Source organism: Ixodes scapularis, unplaced genomic scaffold (assembly GCF_016920785.2).
Source record: "Ixodes scapularis isolate PalLabHiFi unplaced genomic scaffold, ASM1692078v2 PGA_scaffold1__304_contigs__length_218370807, whole genome shotgun sequence".
Classification (NCBI taxonomy): Eukaryota; Metazoa; Arthropoda; class Arachnida; order Ixodida; family Ixodidae; genus Ixodes; species Ixodes scapularis.
In genome coordinates, this window is record NW_024609846.1 from 81896875 (window position 1) to 81921030 (window position 24156).

Below are 24156 nucleotides of genomic sequence, written 5' to 3' on the forward strand. Positions count from 1 at the left end.
CCGCAGCGAGGCGCTAGGCTCGGCGAGGCGCCAAAGCCGTCTGATGCGCTCTAATTTTTCCAAACGTTGTAAATGTACCGTTTTCTTCTAGATCTTTATTTCGTTAAAACTTTAAACCTTCAGTAGAATTACTGTATAATCATCGTAAAACAAATGCACCTGTAGCTTGAGAGGGTGCTGATCTAGATCATTGTAACGAAATAGCCTGGCCGCGATGTTTTTCCACAGGCTGGAAAAACCTCTCTGAAGACATCGCTACCATCGAGGAATTAAATACATAAGTAAATAAATATAACAAATAGATCCTTGAAAGTACGGAACATTGTGGTCTAAATATTTTACCGATTTAAATTCCAGTAACAAAACCTGCACATTCGGTGTAGCATGGCTGGCGTTGATCTTCGGACGGACGCGTCGTCTGCTCAGTAGGGAACGCTCGTCACGCACCCTTCGCGATCGTTTTCTTTTTTGTTGATAGGCGATGTTCTCCACCGAGCAGACCTCTACGCACTAAAGACAGAAAGCTGCCACGCCATTGGTTCACTCCGGGGGCTTGGCCCAACAACTTTTTCCCCGAAGCCCCGAATCTCCGAAGCCCGAACGGCCTGAACGCCCGAGGTGCCGAAGTGCCCGCAGAAGCACCGAAGCCGCGGAAGCTGTCCGAGCCCCAGCGCTTGAGAGCCTAAAGGAAACGCGGCTGGTCTGTGGAACTGCCGGTACTGAGACCGGTGCTGGTGCGGCGGATCGCTGTTTATTTTTCCTCTTGCTCGGGTAAGTGCAGTCGTCAGCGTTTGCGAAGTACCTTTCGAATCTCTGAACCACATTTAATTTCGCACAGCTGAGAAAGTCGTCGCCATGGACAAGGACGGAGCGAAATTTCGCAGCCCTTTCGGCCGGCCCAGCATGCTGACAAGTGGCGCAGCCTTGTCGGCATCGTCTTTTCTCCCGTCGCAAAAGACGACCAAAGGAATCGTTGCCGGTTAGTGAACCATAATCTCGACTTTTCTCCACCACTACCACCCCTGCAAACGATCGTTCGGCCGGATTTTTGTTGTTGACGCCTATGCAAATGCCCCGCGGCTTTTCCTCGGGTATTCTTTTTTTGTGAGAGACCTTCTTATACTAATTAATTGCCTTCCTCCGCTCCGAATCGCGAGGAACTGGCGGCTATATCGCAGCCTGCTTTTATCTGGGATCGCGTGTCACCTTATTATCTGTCGCGCCACCAGCAGCTGCTTGTCAGTTATGGACATGACTTTGCGGATTCGTGGCGAATGCTTTGGCGGTCGAAGGACCGTGTTTGTCGGGCGACCTGACGACACCGGCGTCGATCGGGAGCAGCTGTTGAAGACCTTGAACCGCTTGAACCTCAAGGCCTCTCAGAGTCCGGTTACCTGACGGGGAAACACGGCGTTCCCCCTGATGAAATGCAATCTGCATTGCTTAGGGCGCTTGTTCAGCCCGAGGGGAAAGCCTGCTGTGGATCTGCCTTCTTTCGGAAGAGCAAGAGAAAAACAATAAGCAAACACGCAGTTATATATCTTTGCATCTCAGTTTTGCCACCTTGATATAAATAAAGCAGAATGACGAGAATGAGTACGACGCCCCGAACGACCCCAAGACATCTCCATCTCACAAAGTTAGGCAAGCCGATTGCTCTATCAGGAATGTCTGAGCTTAAAAACTATTTTCATACAACTGTTTGAAGCTATGCATTTTAAATGTGCCAGGACTGACTGAGAAAATGTCCAGGCTGTCTTTCTCACACTTAAATCGCATTCCAGAACTTCGAAGCTCACTAGAAGGTAGCCCCGGCAATGAGGGCCGGAATGTAAATTTGAGCGCAGTATGTTACCTAAATTAAAAATTAGGAGCAATTTTTTAAATATTTTGAGTAGTAGGGAAACATGCTTTGTGGTAGAGAGTGACTGGCTATTTGATTTAATAGCTCGTGGAAGATGCTAGAGCTTTCAGTTCCGTGCAATGGCTTCTCAGGAAATCCCCCTCATGTGCAAACAATTGCTAGTGTATGTGTGCAGGTATATATAATAGGGTTGGCTGGGTTTCGGGGGTGCTGGAGCCCTATAAGCCTCCCCCCTAGCTACGCCACTGCCTGAGGTTTAGCATCTTGCGTTGCGTGGTTGATTCATCTGCCATAGAAAGATCGCTGGAAGTTTTCATGGGCAGACCCAGCACGTTTAAGAAAAAGCAGATGACTTTTCGCAAGTCGTTGCCCCATTGTTTTTCCCTAAATTGTGAATATCGGGGCAGCCACATCCCCACCGACAGTGGATGGCGGCAGGGCCCTTGGGGGTCGATCGGTCAACCCTGGAGTGATGCTGAGCACCTTGGCTTTGCAGGTGGCATCACGGGAGGCATAGAGATCTGCATCACCTTCCCTACCGAATATGTGAAGACTCAGCTTCAGCTGGATGAACGGTCTGCTCAGCGGCGCTACAACGGTATCATGGACGTCGTCCGCCAGACGGTCAAAGGCCATGGCGTCACTGGTCTTTATCGGGGCCTCAGTGTTCTCGTCTACGGGTCGGTTCCAAAGTCTGCTGTCAGGTGAGTGTTAGACATGTTTCGGTGCATGCACGACATGGATAAGCTGCTTTCTGGTTTAAGGTTGTAAGCTGCGTGAGTTGGTGACAGTTAGACCTAATGAAAAACAGCACAAATGAAATGTGTCTAAGAGAAAGAGCACACACAGACCACCTGTTTGTATTGTGTATTCCTCCTCTTTGTCCAGTCTTTTGTGCACTGTCTTTCGTTGTGTTCTTTCATGTTGTTCTTCTCCATGTGCCCGGTTGCCCAGGTATACCGAGAAGTGTGGCATTAAAAGGAGTGTTTGTTTTATTGCGGCTCTGTTTTTTTCAATATGTTATACAATGTGTTACATAAACTGGAAGGCTTGTTTGTACAGTAGAACCTCTTCATAGGTAAGTGATTTCTTTAAAAAAAAAAAATGTTAAACAAGTATGTGCAGAAAGAGTAAGTAAATAGGCAAGCTTGTTGATGTTACAGAGCTTAAAAAAGAAAAAAGAGCGAAGGGGACAAACTAAACTTCTCAAAATTGAGACAGTTTGTGTTAGTTCCCTTCTTCATCTGCCAACTCCAGTTTTTTGTTTTTCTTTAAGTATATGTGCTACGTTAGAATTAGAAATGGCTTCTCCAGTATGACAAGCGTGCTTCATTGCTTTATCTGTCTTTACCGTAGAGGCTTTTAGGTGCTTATGTGTAATAGCTTGGAGACCTCCAATGTGGAAATACCTGGCCAGTAACATTAAGCTTCTGCCATTGAATACATTCATAGAGTCTAAACTTGGATATTCATTGGTCATATGTGATTTGTTTTACTAAAAGGGTAGCTATTGGCTTAAGCTCGCTGAAAAAAAGCTGGTTCAATTTATTTCTGGCAAATTTAGAATGCCTCAATTGAGCCACACCTAACTAGACTCTCTCCCCACTAAGCTTATGACAAGCAGCAAAAATCCCTTCTCTAGAAGTGAGCAGGTTACAAAGCAATGTATTATCTCTTCACATTACCACCAGCATTAGCATGCCTTTTGCTGCATCAGCCAAGAGTCAAAAGCCTGAATTAAGTCTTATCATTATATTTATATGCCTTTGAGCTCAAGAAGAATAATGCACCAGGGGGCATTCATTACAACCCATATTCATGAAAACATATGTGTTCAAGATGATGATGCTGGGGAGGAGACGAGTTTACTCTCCTCTCCAGCGTCACTCTGCTGAAGTGGGAGGACTCCCGCACTCTTAACCCATCACAGACTATAGCTAGTGTGATTAAGCTATACTTTGAGGGCGATTTACCCGTGTTTGACGTCGTCGACAGGTTTGGGGCGTTTGAGGCACTCAAGAAGCGTAGCGTGGACGAGCGCGGCAACCTTTCGCCGGTGAAGCGGATGCTGTGCGGTCTTGGGGCTGGCGTCTCGGAAGCCATCTTGGCAGTCACCCCCATGGAGACGGTGAAGGTCAAGTTCATCAACGACCAGGCCTCGCCCAACCCACGCTTCAAGGGGTTCTTTCATGGCGTGCGCGAGATCGTCCGCACGGAGGGTCAGTGCGTTTAGTGCTCTCTCTCTCTTTCCCGTGGGGGGAGGGGAGGGGCGGGGAGGGGGGACAATGGGAATGCCCAGTTTGTGGAACAATTTGGAAAGCTAAAAAAAAATTGAAACTAATGATGGGTTGGCGACAAGCTGGTCATCAAAGTCCTTTTCTTGTAAATAAATATATGTCATTGAGAAAAGAGAGAAAAAAAAAAAAGTGCTTCCCAGCGATTATACGGCCACCTATGAGCCCGTTTTATCTGCCGTCTTTTTTAGATGGATGAGGGCAGCCGATCAGCCCGAGATAAGAGCTGTTTGACTTGCCCAGTATTTGCATTGAATTCAAGCAGTCTTGGGCAGTAACTAGTTACTATTAATGAGTTACCGTTAATTAGTTACTTTTTTCGGTAACTTTTAACTCTTTAGTACTGGTAACTTGTAACTGTAACAGTGTTACTTTTTTATTGGGTAACTAATTGTTAAGGCCATTAGTTATTTCTTTTTACTACCATGGAATACTGCGCATCCGCCCATTCCACATTAAGCGCCCATTACCAAATTTATAAGATCTGAGAAAATACGCACAGTATTTTTATATGTAAAATTGATGACTGGACAAGTGCCCATCCCCCATTTTTTTTGCGATTATCTCCAAAGTTTGAGTGGGCGCTTGCCCGGTATTTTATGGTATATAATTTAGAGCCCACTGCGGCATACATGGTGAAATTGCCATCTTGAAGTATGTTTCTCGAAACTCCTCGCTAACATAAAAACAAACAAACAAGAAGCGTGTCGAACAAACGAAAAATTGCCTGGTTTCGCCCACGGCCGAGAATATACGACGGACCAGTCAGCACGAAACCGGGAGATAAAGGAAGCGGCGCCTGTGATGGCAAACAATGTCTGTTTCACCGACTTCGACTCGCTCTTCTCTTGTAGGGACCATCTGTGGGTGTCGCTGGTCGTGCGATATGTCTCCGAGTATTTCGTCTGCGCTGTGTCCACACCCCCCACACCACCTCTCCCTTCCCCTTTGTTGGATATGTCTGTGCTGTCGTTTTTGCACCTAGCCGGTCGCCGTTTCCTTTTCCCTATTAGTTTTCAAGGAAGCCGTCCCCATATTGTGCAGAAAGCTGGCGCTTGTTTACCTTATTCATTCTTTTCGAGCTGCTTGAGTAAACATGAAGGCAGGTTCAAGTGTAATTGCCTTTTTCGTTGACAGCCTCAAGAAACACCTAGAGTTCCTGTATAGGCTCCCTACGGGAGCCAGAGTTGTGCGTCTGTTTTCCACATGCCGTCGCCCCTATTCGCTGAGATCCGATCACGTGAGGAGCCGGATCAAATGCCATGCAGGAAAGTAGACGTTGCACACTCCCCGGCATACATTCCCCTGCTTTTCAGTGCGCCACACGCCTCAAATGCGCAGCGCTGCTATTCGCCGAATTCAGTCACATGAGGAACAGGATCAACATGCCATGCAGAAAAGACTGCGCTACAGGGATGAATGCGCAACTCTGGCTCCCACAGGGAGCCTACACGGGAACTCTAGAGACACCCCAATAGAAGGGCACTTTGTTGTGGAACCTATGCAGTGCACCAGCTGAAGCGATTTGCTGGAAAACACGTGTCTTAAGTGGGAGAAGCAGCTGGTTTTTTATGCGTGCATACGGACTAGTCTTCCACAGTTGGCGTTTCGGACACAGATGCTGCAGTGGTCACACAGAGCACCAGAAGGCCTCACTTCGTGTTCTTTCCCTTTATATTCTTTCGAAGCTACTTGACGTGCTATGTTTAGGCCTGCTTCCGAGTATATCCCATAAGGTAATTATGTGACCATCTGCGTCCTCATTTGTTTTGGAGTGAAAAATAAACGAAAACGTTCACTGGTGCGGGCCAATGACAATTTTTGAAAATCAGTTGATTCTAAGTTATAACGGTTGTTGCAAATAAATTATGTGCATCAAAATTCTGAAATGGTGAATGACGTAAAAAAGAAACTCTTCGGTTTGAGTTTTTCTAATTTCTCAGTTTACCTTTTTTCTCACTATAGAGTAACAAACAAAAAATTATTGCTTTGGTTTGCGATTTCTTTTGTCCAATTTTTGTACTCTAACTAGAAGGTAACGGCATTACTGTTTTCATAGTAACTAACTGTAACTATAGAGTTACTTATCCCCCCTAGGTAACGGTAACACTGTTACTTTTTACTGGTAACGTGCCCATGACTGGATTCAAGCCATGGTGCTGGTCATTACAATGTCGCGTGTAAGGAAGAGAAAAGCTTTCTGTTTGAAGGTGAATCAAGCTAGATGCAGGGGAATATGGCGTCAGAGCATCCCTCTCTCTGCTCTCTCTAAATTTTTGCCTTCAGGTAATGAGAACAAGCCTACTGTGTTGGCAACAACCCTTTTCAGATGCACGGATGCACCAAATCTTCTACAACTTGTATTTTTCGCTGCTGTTAAAACGTCAGTCCGGCGAAGATAAGCAAATAAGCTCATTGCTTTGAAATGCCAGTCACGCCGCCGCTGTTTCAGCGCAGTCCCGGGGTGCACATAAAAGCAACCCGAAATTGCAACACTGAGGTCAACCGTTTGCAAGGTAGTCTTGTGAATAGCCTTTGCACAACCGATTTGCTATTGTAGCTTCTTTGCTGACTTGATTTCATTCCAGAGCACTCAAAAGGAGGTTTGCACCAAAACCACTTTATGACAGAACGTTGTTCAAATTCTCAGCCAGACGTCGCACTAAATTTAAGACTGCATGTATTTCACCAGGCTTTGTTGGTTGTGATACGCATGCTGCGACTGCTTTGCGCCGGAAACTGCGCGACGGCACAAAGCACTCATGAAAACAAGTGACGATTAAGCCATCCGAAGCGCACCCTCGTTGGCGGAGACTGCTATGGCGACACATTTGAAATATGAATACAATGGAAAGAAGAGGTTGGGCACAATCCTGCTGTTTGCACGGGCACTAGCCTGCAGTTTTGAGGAGTGCTCTGACCGCGCACATGGCCATTGTGAAAGCACGCATTGTCTCACATTTTCCGCTACCAGGGAATGTCCTATGACAGTCGCTTGACCCTGTCGTCACGGTCGGGTAATTTTTGTGAAGCACTCTATGAATGATGGAGAGAATGAGGCAGATATTTTGTTTCTCAGTATTTTGGGCCATTGGAGGCACAACCAACTGCAAACCATACACTTTGGAGCACAGCTGTTCCTCATGCACTTTCTCTTTCTGCAGTTGCTCTAGGAGCCCCTGTGCCACTTATGATATTTGGCTAACAGTCACTTGGTTGCGCGTTCAATTCTCGTTTGGGGCGTCTTTCTTACGACGAATTTAGTGGGCCCTATGGGCTTGAATACTTTATATGCAGCTTTAAATGCTGCGTAATGCTGGAACATGACGAAACGGTTTTCATTTATAACGGAAATCGGTGGATGTTTTTCGGTGTTTGTTTATTTCTAAAGTACTAGCATACTTCGGTAATCTAGTCTTGGATGGATGCTGAAGAGGCTTATTATCGGTGATAAAAAGTAGCGGAATCTAAAAATTCTGGTCTTAAGGGGAGACACTGCCCAGAAAAAAAAAATTCTGCAAAAAAAGCTGATTTTGAAAAATGACATCTTTAAATCCACCAACATCTAGAGAGTATTCCCTAAAAGTTTCATTAATTTTCACTGTATAGTTAATATTTTATAAATTATTTTCTATCCACCAAAGCTATAGAAAAGGTAGGGTTTGGAGCCCTTTGAACACATTTTTCTCCGTTCCACTTTTTGGTATAAATTCCATTTTAGTCAATCTATCATTTGATAATGGCAAAACAGGAAAAGCTCGTTTTTCCCTTTTCCTGACTGAAATTTAATAAGCAGTGCGGCTATGGAACTTTTTTGTCACTTTACGGATGTCTTTTGTAAAAAATGTTGACATTTTGTCGAAGGCACAGAAGACCAAAAAGTTGACCAATTTTGCAGAAGAGAAAAAATGTTCCATAGCCGCACCCTCTAGGCATTCTGCTACATATCTAGCAAATAAAAATCTTTAATATCGCAATAGTTTTCTGACGATAGATTAATTAAACAACGTAGGCGTGTTGCTGATAGAAGCTACTCTTATTTCCTTCTCATTTAATGGACAGACCTGAAATTTTCTTATACACCCTCTAGCATGACCACCAGACTACCCTGTAAATTTAATTAATTTTAAGACAAGGGTTCAAAAGTTGACCCCCCTAGGGGGTGTGCCCCCTTAAGAGGTGAGGGTTTTCCACAAACGGTCCTAGCTGAAACAAAAATTTCAAGAAATCTGTTTTTTCGTTTGCACCGATTTTCTGTTTTCGACACCAACGGATGCAATAAGTGTTTTTCGATTAAAGCGGGAAAGTCTACAACCTAAACGTAATGGGCAAATGGTTTTTCCGTGGAATTCGGCAGATAAAACACATTGTGCGGTAAAGTGCCCAAATTTCGTTTGGTGTGCCTTGGAAAGCGGATTGCGGCTGTTGCGTTCCTCTTCCGGCTGACCGGCAGTCTTTTGCTTGTGCAGGCCTGAGGGGCACATATCAAGGGGTGACAGCGACCATCATGAAGCAGGGCAGCAACCAGGCGATACGCTTCTTTGTCATGGAGACCCTCAAGGACTGGTACCGGGGCGGTGACCCCAACAAGCCAGTCAACAAACTCGTCGTCGGCATGTTTGGTGCCGTGGCCGGGGCCGCTTCCGTTTTTGGCAACACCCCCATAGACGTGGTCAAGACTCGCATGCAGGCAAGCCCCTCTTCTCTTGGTCCTCTGGCGATACCACTTCACTTGAGCAGTCATGTTTTATTTTTTTACTCAAAATGGCTGAGCAAAGCCGTACATGTGAAATTTAGCATGAAAGAAGTTTTCGTTAACAGTGATAGAAAAAGACATGTTAGAAAATTTTGCTACGAAGACAGAGTTATAAATTTTTATCTCTAATAAAATTGTTTCCCCTTTTTTTATACAAGATGGCGTCTGTAACATGTCAACGCTTTACTTTACTCTTTTTTGTCATTTCCAACTTTATGGGTCTGCTCTTTTCTGTTGAAAAAATTATGAGGAAATTGCTTTGGATAGCTGTGAAACAAAAGGACCATCAGGGCAAGTCGTCCAAAATGGTTACCATCCTCGCGGTCAAAACGGGGCTGCTTGGTAGAGCTTTTAGTGGCGGTTTTTTTGACGTGCACCCTGATACCAGTGGCTGTAGTACTCAAAGCTTTGTGCTCTCTGCCCCCTTTTCGTAGGGCCTGGATGCCCACAAGTACAAGAACACCTTTGATTGCATGCTTCAGATTGCCAAGCACGAGGGATTCCCAGCGTAAGACCTGTTTTTGTGCCTCGCTTCACTTCATGTTTGCTTTTCTACCGTGCTCGGCAAGTTTCTAGGGTGTCTGGGTGTGTCATTCTGATGGCAGCTAAAACTGGTTGTAGGGAATGGGATCACTGTTCTCTCCTGCGTGTAATTATGTCGTTAGGACATCACTAGGAACTTGGTATGACGTGCAGTGGACTGGAAATGGGTAGCTGTCAGCTGCAGGTTTTTATGTGAAAGCACCTTGGGCCGTGGATGTTAGGACGAACATCTTGGGACGAAGATGCGAAACAGAAGTGCTGCGTCGTTGCCTGCAAGTATCAGTAGCGGACCTGTGGCATACGCACACCAGTGAGTGCTCACCTATCCCCAAAGGAGGGAATCCAAGCGTTTCACACTTTCGTCCCATGTCCATAACTTCGTTTTTTGTGGACTGATCTCTAAAATTCACCACCAATTAGTTTGTGTCATCAACTGGCATCAAGTGAACCAAGAATCTAAAATTAACAAATAATTTCCCAGCTTTTTTTTTTTTTTTTTTTTTTTTTGAGGAACATTTTTGTGTCATTGAGGCATAGCAAGGACTTTCAAAGAGTATTTGGCTGCATTTGGCAGGTGTAAGGTGTTTTTGAGACCTCTCAAGTCTCTGCTGCAGAGCAGTGCAGTGAGAGTGGCACACTTGCAAGCGAGCACTTTAGTTCAAAACACACGAATAGCAAATATACCATACAGCTGGGATGTTATCAGGTAATTTCTGTCAGAAGTGAATAAGGGCATTGTTTTCCTTTCTTGTCGTGTTTTGTTACTCCTGGGGTTCACAACCACGTTGCATTGTGAATCCCGACTTTCAGCGGGTTATCCCTCGCCGGGGGAGAATCCTCTCCCCGGTAGTTTCGTTAAGGGGTGTGACCATCCAATCGAGAGGAAAGTGGGCAGTTGTAGAGACCGAGGAGTGCGAGCCTCATAGATGTCTTTCCCGAAAAGCAGTTGTGCACATAAGTAGAAACCGATACCTGTTTTATGCTTCACGAGAATAGAGCGCTCATTCCATGCACTGATGCCAAGGTGAAAAAGATTGTTTCGTGGTCTCTTCAACAGAAATCTGTTAAAAAGCGCCACATATTGCCTAAAAGCCATTGTTGCTTCAGGATATGACAGTGCATATACTTGTTGGCATCGCTTCGTCTGCTTGCAACTACGAGCCCATTTCGCAATTCAGTTGCTGCCGACACGCTGGTCGGATTGCCGCGGTAGATGCTTGCAGTGTTCCCAAACACAGTGACCCCGTTTTGCTGCAGGTTCTACAAGGGGACGATACCGCGGCTGAGTCGAGTCTGCCTGGACGTGGCCATCACCTTCATGATCTACGACTCCTTCATGGACCTTTTCAACCAGATCTGGAAGACCAGCTGAAGTGGTGCTCTGAGCCAGGGCGGGTCGGCGTGCTCCTCGCCGGGATCTCGCTCGTTCTTCGCGGAAGTAAGGGGCAGGATGGGATCTGCTGCTTGTGTTTTAGAGTCCTTAATTTTAATGTCGTCGTCGCGCTAATGTTGTCCGAATCGGGAATCAAAGCAATCTTGCTGAGCTGTTGGATTTGAGAACGTCTGCCACGGGGTACTACATATTGAGGCTTGCCTGCACAGGGCACGCATTATGCTTGTGCATCTTTTTATGCGGACAGATACTACATTTCTTTCGGCTGCATCCGATCGTTTCTGAACAAATATCTTATGACGAAGGCCACTGAACTTTAGCCACATGACAAGTGTTTAATCGTTTTAAAGGGGTTGGTAAACATTGTATCAATCCTCATAAAAGTATGCGCACAATGCGTGCTCGCGGCGATCAAGCCTTTACGTGATGCCAGAAGAAAGCTTAGCAAATGATCCAGTGATTTCGTAGCAAAGGCACAACCGAAGCTGCTGCCCTCCATTTGCTAGCCACTTCGAGATGCGTCTTTTGTCTCGTCGAACGGTGGAATTACTTGGTCAAATATTCTTTTCTCTGGCGTTGGCACGCACTCTTTAAATCAAAACTGACCGAAGAGGGAAAGGTATGGACGTGCATACTATTGACGTGGACAAGTGCAAGCCGGCACGCCTTTTCCGAGAATGGCAATTGCCCCGCTCCTCCTGGTGCCATCCATTTCGTCAGCGTGCCATTTGCAAGTTTTGTTTTTTTGCTGCTGTACATGCAAATGTTTCCCTAGGGAAAGGCCTCGGGTTTGGAGTGTGCTCTGCGGCTTCCTCTCAACCGCTTGGTGCAGTTTTCTTAGAGTAGAAAGACGCTTTTGCTTCCTAGGTGACTCATCCTCCAGTGGCAGTCGGATACTTTTTCTTAACGAGAGCGCCAGGTATAATGCTCCCTCGTGTTGTCTACAGCTGACATGCCCAGCGCGTTTGCCATAATCAAGTTCCTCAAAAACTTGGCCACTGTGCCCTGCCACTTTTTACTTAAGCACGTAAGGATGTCTTGTTGGCAATTAATTCCAAATTATTGGTGCATTCCAAGAATGTCTTTCGGTGCTCCGAAGCAGAAACTGCCAAACAGACCGGCATACAGTTTAAGCTCGTTATAACAGACCTTGATTTTGACCAAGATTTTGGTCTGTTGTAAGAGGAGTTATGCCGTATGCAGATATGAAGTTGAGTCAGTGGAAAGCAGAGGAAAACCAACCGAACTTCACAAATCGGTATGTTATATCCTAATGTCTGTTGTAACCAGGTCTGTTGTAATGAGCTTAAACTATACTGACGTCGGCTGTGCCGTATCTGAGCTTTTTTTGTGTGCATTACTGTTAAGAGGGTGCTTGAATCTGTTTGTATGCTGCCCAAGCTGAGGCTCAAGGATTCTGTTTTCCAGCATCGGTACTTGCATTGTTTTCGAAGCATTCCGTAGGGACGTGACATTGTGATGTGTTCTGGAAGGTTGCGCTTAACTCCGGCTCTAGTCATCGCGTTGTGTGGGCACAAGTGACACCGGTCAGTGGTTGCCACTTTCGCCAAATTTTTACTGTTGGAATAATGTCTAAACTTTTCCGTGCAAAAACTTTTTTCTGGACTGCCCATTCCTTTGCAGAGATATTGTAGCTTCACGGCACATGGGCCACCTATTTGGTTCTGAGCAGTTCAATTCGTGTAACGGTATCTGCTTTCCATATTGAATTCCAACGACGACTAGGGTGGTGTGGAGAAAGACAGGCTACTCGGCTCCAAGAGCACCTCTTTGATGTGGACCCTCAGCAACTTTTGCATTAGCTAGTGTCGTGTCGTGCAAGTCCGTGGTCAGCATTCCCTCGCTGTGACAATCAAAGCTGTTTCAAGCAGCAGCCTAGCCTAGCAGTGTTTGTCAGTAGCTAGCCATTTACTCGTCCGTCTTTTCATAACGTTGGGTAGCCAAGCTTAAAGGGTATCTGACAGCCCAAAAGAGTAAGTAGTTTTTTTTTCACGTGAAGTATTAGAATATGGTGCCGAGGCACCATACCCAATTAAGTTTTTCAAAAAAGTCGCACGTTCGGACAAGTCTAACCGAAACCAGAGAATGCGACTCCGGCACAATTGTGCACTCAGGTTATCTTTAGATCTACCCATTTTCTGCGTTTTAGTGCTCATAAAAGGTTTGTAGATTGTGTTATTTTCATTAACAAAGATGTGCCGTGGGTGACTCACCACTTCTCGAATGTTCAGAGTTCCGCACCGTCTATGTCGGCACTGCGTGACTGAGGAAACGGAGAGACGACGGAGCGACCCTGAGCGGCCAATTTTCGACCGGTGTTTTTTGGCACGAAAAAAGAAACCAATTTGTGCCGCAAATAACGTCTCGATAGTTGGGCCCTCCGAGGCCCCGTTTCTGCTAAAGTCTAGATGTGCACAAACCCACCTTGTCAGTGGATTTTGGGAGACATTCCATAGGGAGTGCTTTCTTGCGCGTCTGCCATCCGGGGCCGCATGCAATACTCTCCGAAACTCTCTCGGTGGCTCTCGTCAGAAGCGTGCCCAGCGAGCCACGATTGTTGCATTTTCAGAGCTTTTATTCTCGTTTTATAAAGGTGGGCTCACTGTCTTTTCTAAGCTACATTTTAGGTGTTGGCACAGGGCACGGGGATCCCTTATTTTGTTACGGTAGTAGTTGTAGTAATATATTGATTGCAGTGTGGTGCTTCTCTGTAACGGTGCCTGCCGCCTTGTTCAACATGCCAAGTTTCTTGGCTGCAATTGTAAAGGAAACTGGTTTGTTGCGCATGGTGAAGGAGGAAAAATAAAGTGGCTGCATTGCTTTTGGTGCTTGTCTCTGGGAACTTGCCCCCCCCCCCCCCCCCCCCCCCCCCCCCTTCTCCCCCTCATTTTAGAGACCAAAGGGACTATGCCTGCATGACTCGGCTGGCCAAGATGGCTATTGGCTGTAGCATTTTTTTTCTCTTTCTTCCGTTTTGCTTTTTCTAAAGCTTGTGACCCCTTTGTGCTATGGCAGGCAGGTAAGCTATTTATTTGATGCTAAAGAGAGAATCCTTTCCTTGTTGGTTTCGTTAAAGGGAAGAGAGGAGTCTGGGAGGAAAATAAATCCAAGTCATAAAAAGCACCTTTTACAAGAAGAAACGGCACACGTAAATACAAAAAAAAAGTGTTTAGTTTGAGCCCTACAATGCCAGTTAAGAACAGTATATTGCATTTCTTCAACAGGTCGTTTCAGTTCAATATAATTCTGACTGTTCATGAAGCACAAGTGCTACTGAGCTTCAACACCGAGGGTCTCGCAGCTACCTAGATATGGGCACTAGCGCATACATAAACGCACACTCTCGACAGTAGCCTGGACACAGTCACTTGCAACATTTCGACACTACCTATGTATACATAGAGACAGGTTACAGATACTATGCTGGTGTTTTCTTTTAGGCTTTACAAATTTGTGCTAAAATGATGAAAGCTACTTGCCGAGTGTCATTGAAAACCACAAAAAAGGTTAGTCTTTGGAGATTTCTGGCGTGTGGGGAAGTGAGATTGTTTTCTGAAATTGACCCATTTAGTAGTTTCCGATGACTTTCTGCAAGCTTCTGATCGGAATACCTTTATGTTCAGTAAGCAAAAAGCTACTTGTCACGGCAATTGTCTTTTTATATTACGTCCCCCTGGTCGTATAACTCACCTGCACAAGCCACATTAATGTGGCTTTCACGGCTTTTTAAAAAAAAACTAAGGGAAAAAAAACAAAAAAAACAGACACCTTGTATAATAATAGTATTGAGTGATTTGAGCCACAAACGATGCTAACAAAATTTCTTTATTATTGTAAATAGACATTTCTTGTAATAGCTAACAGTGCAGCCCTGTAGTCCACTAAGAAAGCGATTTAAAAAAGATGTCAATAATTGACTAGAATGAGCTGTGGCTCTGCTGTGGCAGCCACTATCCATATGCCATTTAACCAAGTGGTTAGGGCAAAGAAATATGAACTTTCTGAGAATGAAATCACTAGATAAAGCAGTCGATTTTCAGTGGAAATAATTGCATGCAACAAGCAGACTTGGCTCGTGCCGTTTTTGTTAACAGCATATCCCTTCGGAAAATCCTCCTGTAGGGGCATCTCGATTGTTTCTACGTGGAAAACATGGCACGAGGCATTCTCCTGTGTACTTGTGCAGCAGAACCTACAAGACATCATGTTATTCAACCCAATCGGCTATTTATGGAGCCTTGCCTTGTTATTGAGTGTGCCATCTTTTTCACGTGAGTTGATGCCATCTGGATGCCATCAAGCAATGATTGAAACATTGTCCCTGCAATTAGCACTGCTGGGAATGGCAAGTTGTGGTGGGGCTACCACTACAGGTGACAAAATAACAGAATGCACGGTGTTTGCCCGCTTTAGTCCCGTCTTTGTCGTGGCAATGTTTATCACTTGAGGAGAAGGTGGAATGGGCGAAGATTGAGTCTCGGCTGGAAAAGTTTCTGTCCCATACGAAGCATTGCATGCCATGGGGCAGAAGTCGTCGAGACAGGCGTAAAGATCCCGCGCTATAAAATAGTTAAATAATAAGTATTCAGGTCACCAACTGCGGCTGTACCTCGGTTTTTTTGCAGTTACCTCTCGGAACATTGCATTGATAAGAAACGCAGATTCACGAGTTAACCTCAGCGCTCTTTCCTGTCTCTTCTCTCTTCTCCATACGTGTGCGCTAATACTGTTCAAATAACCTCAGCATTGTGACTTTGCATGTTGTTGCTGTCTCTGCCATAAGCAAAGTGTCAAATCAAGACTGAAGTGTGCCGACATATCTTGGAGATAGAAACATTGGTCAGCAGTCACAGCACAGATTTTAAAAAAAGTAGTAATTGGAATGTTGTTTTACTTTTTATAATTAAGTGACTGTAACTAGATACATTTGCAGGAATGGAAAAACTTTGCTAACTTTAATTACAGTTCAGCTCCAGGAACTGTAACCTCATTCTTATTTAAGAGCTCACTTTCACGGCTCTGAAAAGAACCTATGGATGGCAGCGTAAGCAGCCGGCCCATCGAGTATGGTGCTTAAATTTCTTTTCTAGAGGACTGTGGTCAGGTCAGTTCCCAGGCAAACAGAATGGAGCTGTGACTGTGCATCATTAAGTTTGTGAATTGAGCTGCCGAGAGGTGGGCATAATAACCAGGTAGCGTTACAATTGGCTGACATGCCACACTACCATCGTATCCCACAGCATATGCCGCTGTAACCGGCCAGGCAAAGCCATTTTATAGGCCAATGCGCTGCTTACAAACAAGCCCCCCCGAAGTGTGGGAAACGTGGAGTTTCCGCACGATGTGTGGGCACTGTGCGTGCGCAGGAACCAGATTCGCGTGAAGTGAAGCATCTGCGCATGCGCCCTGCCAACAGCAGTGCCACCGCAGTGGCGTGACGTCAGGGCCGCGTGTTGGTGTGCAAGGAGTGTAAAATAGCTCTAAGGCAAAAAAGGTAAGTAATTGAGCTACTTGCAAATAGTCTTCGCTAGTGCCGAGTTTTATATTCCAACGGCAAAAAGCTGCGCGATCCCCCACCCACAATCGAGGCCGCCTTGGCGTCTCATCTCCTACGACGGTATTCAGGGTGTGTGCTGGCCAACGGTGACCAGAAAGGTAAGGTAGTGCAGAAGCAGATATCAGCTGCCAAACCTGAAAAATGGTTGATGAGATTCTTTGATTTCGTTCACAACCCTTTACGCTCGTTTGTCGAGTCGTGCCCGACAGAAACTCGTAAAGCACCGCCCAAAGCTGGGGTGCGACTCTGGAAAGTGCTTGAAGTAAGACTAGCCGGAAGTCAAGGAGAGGACCACTGCAAGGAAGCATGAAATGGAAATTCGGCACACCACAAAAGCAGGCAACAGTCCCGGTGCAACCCCAAAACGGGAAAAACTGGTCTTTGTCGGTTCGCTACGTAAACAAAGACACTGTGCTCGTTGTCAGACGAGGCACCGTCCAGACGGCCTCTCGACCAACCAGACGCGCGATTTGTGACAAAAAATGTAACCGGATGAGCAATTTGTGACAAAAGCAGACTCAGGTAGGCAAACCGGGTGCAGCAATCGCATACTAATCTCAAGTAATAAGTTAATGGCCACGAGATTCAAGGAAGCAACCAAATCTCTACTGACCTTACAACAGTAGAGAAGAAAACCACGGGGCAGAAATGTAACCTTGCGTATGCACCCCAAAAGCAGACAACAGTCGGCGACATCCTGGACGGCACAAGGCGCGTTTCCGCGATCTCTGGAGGAGGCCGTCCGGCCAAAAGTCAAATTTGAGGGTTTGTTTGTGTCGAATCGACGAAGGGCACCTGGCACGCTCCAGCAGAGGTCCGAAGGATATTTTGACGTACAACCGAAATCTCAGTTACCCGTTGCCTTCTCTGCAGTAAGACCCCGTCAGATTGCGGGCACTTCGGGTGGGATTTGAACCTGCCACCTGGGGATCCATAGGCCAGCGCTTTGCCTCGAATTCATTGAACTGGCCATCATCTGGCTGCCAGACTTAAAGCTCCTCGGTAAAATTCACGCTTGGCGTTCCTTACAAGTACTGTAAACCATCGTTATGGGAAGGGTCAATAAATGGGCCACGGGAGCGCGAGTGCTCCGCCACCATTCATTTCCAAGAGTCGCTCGTTTTGGTGCCTAGCCGCCATTTCCTTCACAGTGCCGCACGAGAGTGGCATGGGCCCGGTGCACTGCTACTCGCGAGACAAACGCAAGTGCGTCAAGGGGCTTTAGCCGTGCCGAATCAAGACTTGAGTAGTCCCAGCTGCACGGCCGCGCGATACTGGTCAGGCACCTCCATAAGGGCGTGGAGCGCGAGCGCCGCATCAGGGTTGCGGCAGCCCCGCGTCACCTCGGCGTGGCGCACAAGCTGGAGGTTGTCGAAGCGCCGCTCGGGCAGCTCGTCATCCCAACGCTGCAGCGCGGGCCAGGGGCCGTCCCCGAGGGCGAGCAGCACGAGGGAGAGCGGCAGCTGGGAGCAGGAGACAACAGCCCGGCGGGAGGAGGCCTCCCCGGCAGGGTCCAGCTGCCCGTCCGTGAGCACCAGGACCACGTGAAACTCGCGGCTGTGGGCGGCAATCTCCTGAGCCTTCTGGAGCAGTGGGGCCAGGCTGGTAGGTCCGCTCAGCTGCACCTGCGTGCGGCAGGATTGCGGGGGGCAGGCTTCACTGACGAGGGCCTTTCCTTAAAGGGGTCACTTCATATAAACATAATAAGCGCAACAATGCATTGTTCTTTCTCGGCGGAAACTGTCCGGCGGGGGGGGGGGGGGGGGGGGTAAAGACGGGAGCTGAATGCAACAAATCGTGGGTGCCGACATTATTGGTTTCTAGAGAAAGAACGAAAGAGAGCAACGAAAAAGCGTAAGAAGCAGACGGCAGGATAAGTGTGCTCGTTTTGCCGCAATAAATGGAAGTTGCTGGAGCGCTTGTCAACTTTTATACAATGCACGACGCCAATGTTTTCTTGCAAAGTAAACTAGAAAATAGGTCAGTACAGACTTTAAAGTGATGTTTTGCTGCAGATTTATGTATGTTAAGGCATTGGCAGCGATATTGTCACAAATGACTATTGATGAGGCAATAAATAACAAAAGAAACTGAATGTTCAATGCAGCGAACTTGTGCCAAAACAAAAGTAGAACAGAATAACGGTAAATAACACAGCATCACGGGCGTTGAATGTCGGCGTGAACGCAGAGCTGAGCGCTGGCGAAAGACCAACTATGTACAGCATGGCTTCTTTTGAGCCTTTCCTGGGAGCCTAGAACATTCTACCTCGTTCATTCTGGAAGTATACATTTAGGGCATGAACAGGCTAAATGGCTCTTAAACGTTCTAGAATCTTCTACTTATGTAAAGAAAGAAAAAAAACGACAATTGCAGGAGTGAGATTCGAACCCCGGCCATCTGTGTGAAAGCCAAGTGCGCTGCCTCCTTGGATAGCTGCGCACGTGGCAATATGGGCCCATCTGGACCACCCACTGGGACCATTGATGTCTATGCATTGCCGTTCTAAAGCAGCCAGAATGTCATTAACCTTTTTCTTGAGATCATTATTGGAGATGTGCGAATAGCGGTTCAAATCGAATTAGCGCTGCATCATTCATAGCATTTACGGTGAAAGGAAACATCAATACAACTGGCTTTTTTAACAGTGTTGAAGCTAGAGACAACACTGCGCTATTCGATTCAAACCACTATTTGCGCACCCTTACATAATATATTAACTCCGTGATGCCCAGTGACGGCCGCTACATGTGCACCCACCTTTTGTGCCGTGTGCGTGTAGGCACACATAAGGTCGTTGAAGTCCAGACAGGGCGTGCCAGACTCGATGAGCGGGAAAACTGCCGTGTCCTTGGTGGCGGAGTCGCCGAAGCCGAAGGCCGGAATGGGGTTTCCGTGCAGCAGGGGGGTCAGCACGGCCCCCAGGGAGGCCAGGGCCCGCTGGTACGGGTTGTGGGGGTTGCTCCCTTTCAGCGCATGCAAACTCTCGCCGCGGAATGTCTTGCGCCCCTGCCACTCGTTGCTGGCCGAGAAGTCGATGCCCACAATGACGTGGATGTCCGGCAGCCCTGATGCAGAGGTTGGGGGCCAAAATGGCGGGGTGGTGAATTTTAAGAATTATATAGGCACACTGCAGTGACGTTGTGGTCAGACAACTTAAAAGCTAACGTGTCATCAGTGCTCTTTTGGCAAAGGAATAACACAGCGCTCCTTATCACGACCACCTCTTTTTATTAAAATGAACATAATCCATTTGAGATGAACCTTCGGTTAAAAAATAAATGCGAACAATAAAAGCAAAACTTAAAGTAAAAAAATGCGTCTGCATAACGGCAGCACTTTTGCTGCCAACGGATTCCGTCTGCGTGTCGTCTGCTATCTTTCGCTGGTCGGCTGCACCTTCAGACTCTGCTCCCGACGCCAACTATCAATACGGACGCCAAGCACACCCAGCTACTGGACTTGGTCATCTGCGTTGCTGCCCGCCATAGACCCTGGCAAAAGTTCCTTGGCCTTATTTTTTACAGAAAGAGAGCTATGCTTTGTAATTTTGCAAGAAAAAACCAACCTGTGAATTACACCTTTGACGAAAAGTTTAGATGGCTACATGTAAGCGTCGATTTTTGCGGTCCATTTTTGATCGAGCCTGGTGACTTGAACCACCCTATTTTTAAAAAGCGAGCTTCCCCAGGAATACCGGTGTTGACGGGTGTAGGAACAAATGGTCCCGGAACTAATGGTCCCGGAACTAATGGACCCGGAACTAATGGTCCCGGAACTAATGGTCCCGGAACAAACGGTCCCGGAACAAATGGTCCCAGAACTTATGGTCTGAATTTCAAGGTAAGAAAAAATGGTCCCGTCAGAGGATTGTTTTGAAACTAAGATATGCCATGCAATATACTTCATCCGTTATGTAATCAGTGATTTCCTGGTGGAATGAAGGATCTCGTCTATATTTTTAGGCCGGTTAATTCGAAGAAAGTGGTCGGATATTGAACTTCATTTTGTTTAAAATCGTCAAAATATTTTTAAATTGAATACTGTCCAACAGTTATCTCATAACTGTCAAGTTAGAGACCTTATACAATATTATAGGAGTTATTACAATTTTCATAAAAAGGGCTTTAGAATATTTATGATATCAGTAGGGTCTTTTGAAACGAAAAATAAGTACTCCTAGTCCATATTACATGAGCGAATGACGTTTCAGCGAACAGCTAAATTTGAACGAATCGACGTTTTAGCAAATAACGGGGGTGCATGTCCCCCCCCCCCCCCCCCCCCTCCCCGCACTGCGCTTACGCCGCTTCGTGGCGACAATCTGCTGTGGCTCGTTACAAAAATGTGAACCCACTTGGCTCACCCGTAAACGACGCTTCGCGGCGGCCAACTATTCGCTAAAGTGTCATTCGGTGAAACGTAGGCGTTTGCTAATACGTCATTCGATCAAGTGAGTGCCTCCCCTGTTGAAGCAGTAAAACTCTAATTACTTCCATCTCGTCATGACGCATGGTGGTGGCACACATAACGAGCGGAGCTCGATGCCTTTATAGGTGCATTAGGTTTTCATAGCGCAAAACATTTCTAAACTTCCCAGAAAAATATAAGAATCGGTCGAGTTCGTGCAACCGGCAGCCTCGAAATTCGGCGAGTTGTAGTGGAATTTATTGGATTTGTCCGAAAACGCAAAGCCAAATCGGCGATATTTATCTGGGAACATTTTTTCGTAGTCTGTACTTGCGACCATTAGTTCCGAGACCATTTGTTCCGGGACCATTTGTTCCGGGTCCATTTGTTCTGGGACCATTTGTTCCGTTTCCCGGTGTTGCCATTTCGTACATGGTTGTGGTTATTTTTCCCTGCATTGCAAGCCTCTAACCTTTTTCCGTGAGAATCTGTCTTTCCTGTTATCAAAGGAAAGACAGATTTGCAGCAGTCTCCTTGCCGCGGACTGATCGCCTCATAGTTTCAAACCTTGCCTGAAATTCGCTATTACTTAAATTGCATTCAGATACAGACTGTCAGATTTCTAGAACTTAGGGTTGGGCACTACAATCTCTGAAAAAGCCTCACAAACTTTGGAGACCTGCATGCTGCCTGAATGCCTATGCCCCAGACCACCCCTATAGCACAACACAATGGTAAGATATGGTGCCAGCATGCAAGGAATGGTGGCGCCGCCTACGTAATGCTGGGGGCTCACAGTGCACAGCACAGCTCGATGAGCGGTGAAAACTACTGGTCAGGTGTGCTAATAAGAGCGTCGAAGCGAGGCATGTGACAACAACACCACGGAGCGCGGCCCTTTGTGGACTATAGTGTGGACCGCTTTCATATGTCTTGCCTGTTTGCCACGACGCACCACTCTACGCATATGCACACACCAAGTGCGCTGGCTTCGCCCCAAAGCGACGGGGGACCGCCGAGAACAAGTCACCAACCTGCCCTGCGCATGGCCGTGCTCACTTCCGAAAAGGTGTGGAATCGGTCCCTGAAGGCGGCGAAGTCGTACACTTCCTCGCGAGACAGTCCAAGGATGGCGAAGAGGCTGGTCGAGTAGTAGCGACTCGTCTTGACGGGCGGTGCGTCGTCGCAGCTGGCCGAGCGCACGGGCGCCCGCTCCTGGCTCTCCTGCTGATGGCAGTAGTAGTCGAACAGGAGCAGGAACACCAGCGTGGCCACCACGAAGCACAGCAGGGCCTCCATCGCCGGGTCGGTGGAGTACGACGTGAACAAGCAAGCGCCAACGCGTTCACAGCTGCTCGCCGATCGCGCGGAGCGAACGCATAATCAGAGCAAATGACCCGCCGATAGATTGTTCACGATTTTGGGGGCATGCATGCTTGGCACTTTCACGGATGACATTTTGAAACAGCGCTGGTCTTGAGTGCGATCAGAGGAGAGGGACGAGACGACGTACCAGGACGTCGCGCGACGTACATGATAATTTTTTCCATTTCTCCATTGAATTGAAATCCAGCCTGATCTAGCGATACCAACGTTGCAGTAGATGAATAGCTAATAAAATTGAATGTTACTCGTTGAATTGAACGGCGGGTAGCGCCATCTAGTTTGTATGTATAATAATAAAAAACGTTTAACATAGTTTTACCGTTTCATCCGAGACAGGAATCAGGATATGAAAAGAAACACAAAAAATGAAGGGACAACACGGAGACGTTGCGTGTTGTCCCTTTCTTTTATATGTATGCTTTAACTTTCCTTGATCAGGTTAAATTAAGTCAAGTTTTCATCAGCTCACCTGCGTGCTTACCTTTGTTCAAATTTCATTTACCGCCCATACTAGACTAGACTATACCCATACACACACAAGGCTTGTATGCATTCATGATGTGTATTGCATATTGTAATGTATGCATATTGGTGGGGGGGGGGGGGGGGGGGGGGGGGGTTGTGTGGTATGCTTATACAGCCTTGAACTTGGTCTGTCTCACAGGGGCGACGAGTCTCCCAGCTGTAGATGGGCAATTTAGCCAGTGCAGTACAACCGCTAGCCTGGGGTCTTTAACGTGCACCACGCAGTAGTGATACACGACCGCACGCCGGTACGATGCTCATCCAGATTGAAACGGGCAGGGGTGGGGATTGAGCCCAGGATCCCTGGGTTCTGTGGCGCGAGCTTTCGCTCCACGTGCTCCGAGCTGGTGTGCGCTAGCCCACTCGGCCACCGATTCCCCCATGTATGCATATCTGTGCACAAAAGGTGACAGGTTATAAATGAATAAAGGGCAAACGCCAACCAATCCCTAAAAAATCGTAGGGTCCCAACGTTTCGGTGCCGGCTCGGCACCTTCTTCAGGGGGGCTATTTAAAGGAGAAGCAGCTTCTTTCTTTTCTTCTGCGGTGAATGTAGCGCAGTATCTTCGTTTTTTTTACGGTGGTTAGTTTTCAAACTAGGTGCGGTACCTTCGTTTTCTTCGAAGTTGGTTATTTACAAACGAGGATCAGCATCTTCGTTTTCCTCTATGGTAGGGGCCTGTTTCTTTGGTGTTTTCTCTAAATGTCGTAGACCACTGACGTATGCTGAGGGCAAGGTGCCGGAGGATCGATTAATATTTCCTGGTGTGGTCTGTATGCGCCATGACTCAATAAAGAGTCGTTGCCGCCAGTTGGTTTCTACATCCAGGATTCGGGTATTTTCAAAGTCGATGCGGTGGTCATTGTCCTCGCAGTGTTCCGCAACAGCGCTACGCTCTCGATCAAATTTTCGTACGTCATTCTTATGTTGGGGGACTCTTTCCTTGAGGTTTTTTGTTTCGCCGACGTATGAAGCGGAACACTCAGCACAGGGAATCTGGTACACAATGCCTTGTGCTTTTTCTCTCGCTGGACGGTCTTTCGGACGAGGCATTAGGCGCCCAAGTGTCGAAACAGGTTTGTGAGCCACCTGAATATTCTTTGGCCAGCGTACGAGCCAGAGTTTCGCTAGTTCCCTTTATATAAGGTACACAGACGCGGATGTTAGGGCGGGACTGCGTGCTATTCTGTGGGTGCTCAAGACTGCGACCGAGACGACGGGCAACACGGCTGATGAAGCTGTTGGTGTAGCCATTCTTTTTGAGGTCGGCGATGACAGCCTGTTCTTCACTTTCTTTATCTTCTTTTGAGGAGCAGATGTTCCGAGCTCTGGACAACAGGGTCGCAACCACCGACGCCTTGTGACTCGAAGGGTGGTATGAGTCAAACCGAAGGTAACGTCCAGTG

The 24156-nt window shown here is 46.9% G+C and overlaps 2 protein-coding genes across 3 annotated transcripts; one reads left to right on the plus strand and one right to left on the minus strand.

Moving 5' to 3' along the window:
- The first annotated feature begins 403 nt into the window (after window positions 1-403).
- LOC8029277 (putative tricarboxylate transport protein, mitochondrial) lies at window positions 404-13695 on the plus strand. The gene is made up of 7 exons (XM_029993647.4): window positions 404-771; window positions 839-979; window positions 2361-2568; window positions 3860-4083; window positions 8628-8848; window positions 9349-9422; window positions 10715-13695. The coding sequence occupies exons 2-7, from the start codon at window positions 856-858 to the stop codon at window positions 10827-10829; spliced, it is 966 nt and encodes a 321-aa protein (XP_029849507.1). The 5' UTR covers window positions 404-771; window positions 839-855; the 3' UTR covers window positions 10830-13695.
- Window positions 13696-14679: 984 nt separating this feature from the next.
- On the minus strand, window positions 14680-22499 carry LOC8029273 (E3 ubiquitin-protein ligase RGLG4). 2 transcript variants are annotated; one of them, XR_006077777.1, is made up of 4 exons: window positions 21873-22499; window positions 19189-19496; window positions 15611-18053; window positions 14680-15560 (listed from the first exon to the last, which is right to left on the minus strand). XR_006077777.1 is itself a non-coding variant. In XM_002404171.5 (3 exons), exons 1-3 carry the CDS (start codon window positions 22135-22137, stop codon window positions 17664-17666), a joined length of 963 nt encoding a protein of 320 aa, XP_002404215.4. In that variant the 5' UTR covers window positions 22138-22499; the 3' UTR covers window positions 14687-17663. The 2 variants fall into 2 exon arrangements, 1 of the variants encoding a protein (XP_002404215.4); XM_002404171.5 differs by having other exon boundaries at window positions 14687-18053.
- Window positions 22500-24156: the final 1657 nt, after the last annotated feature.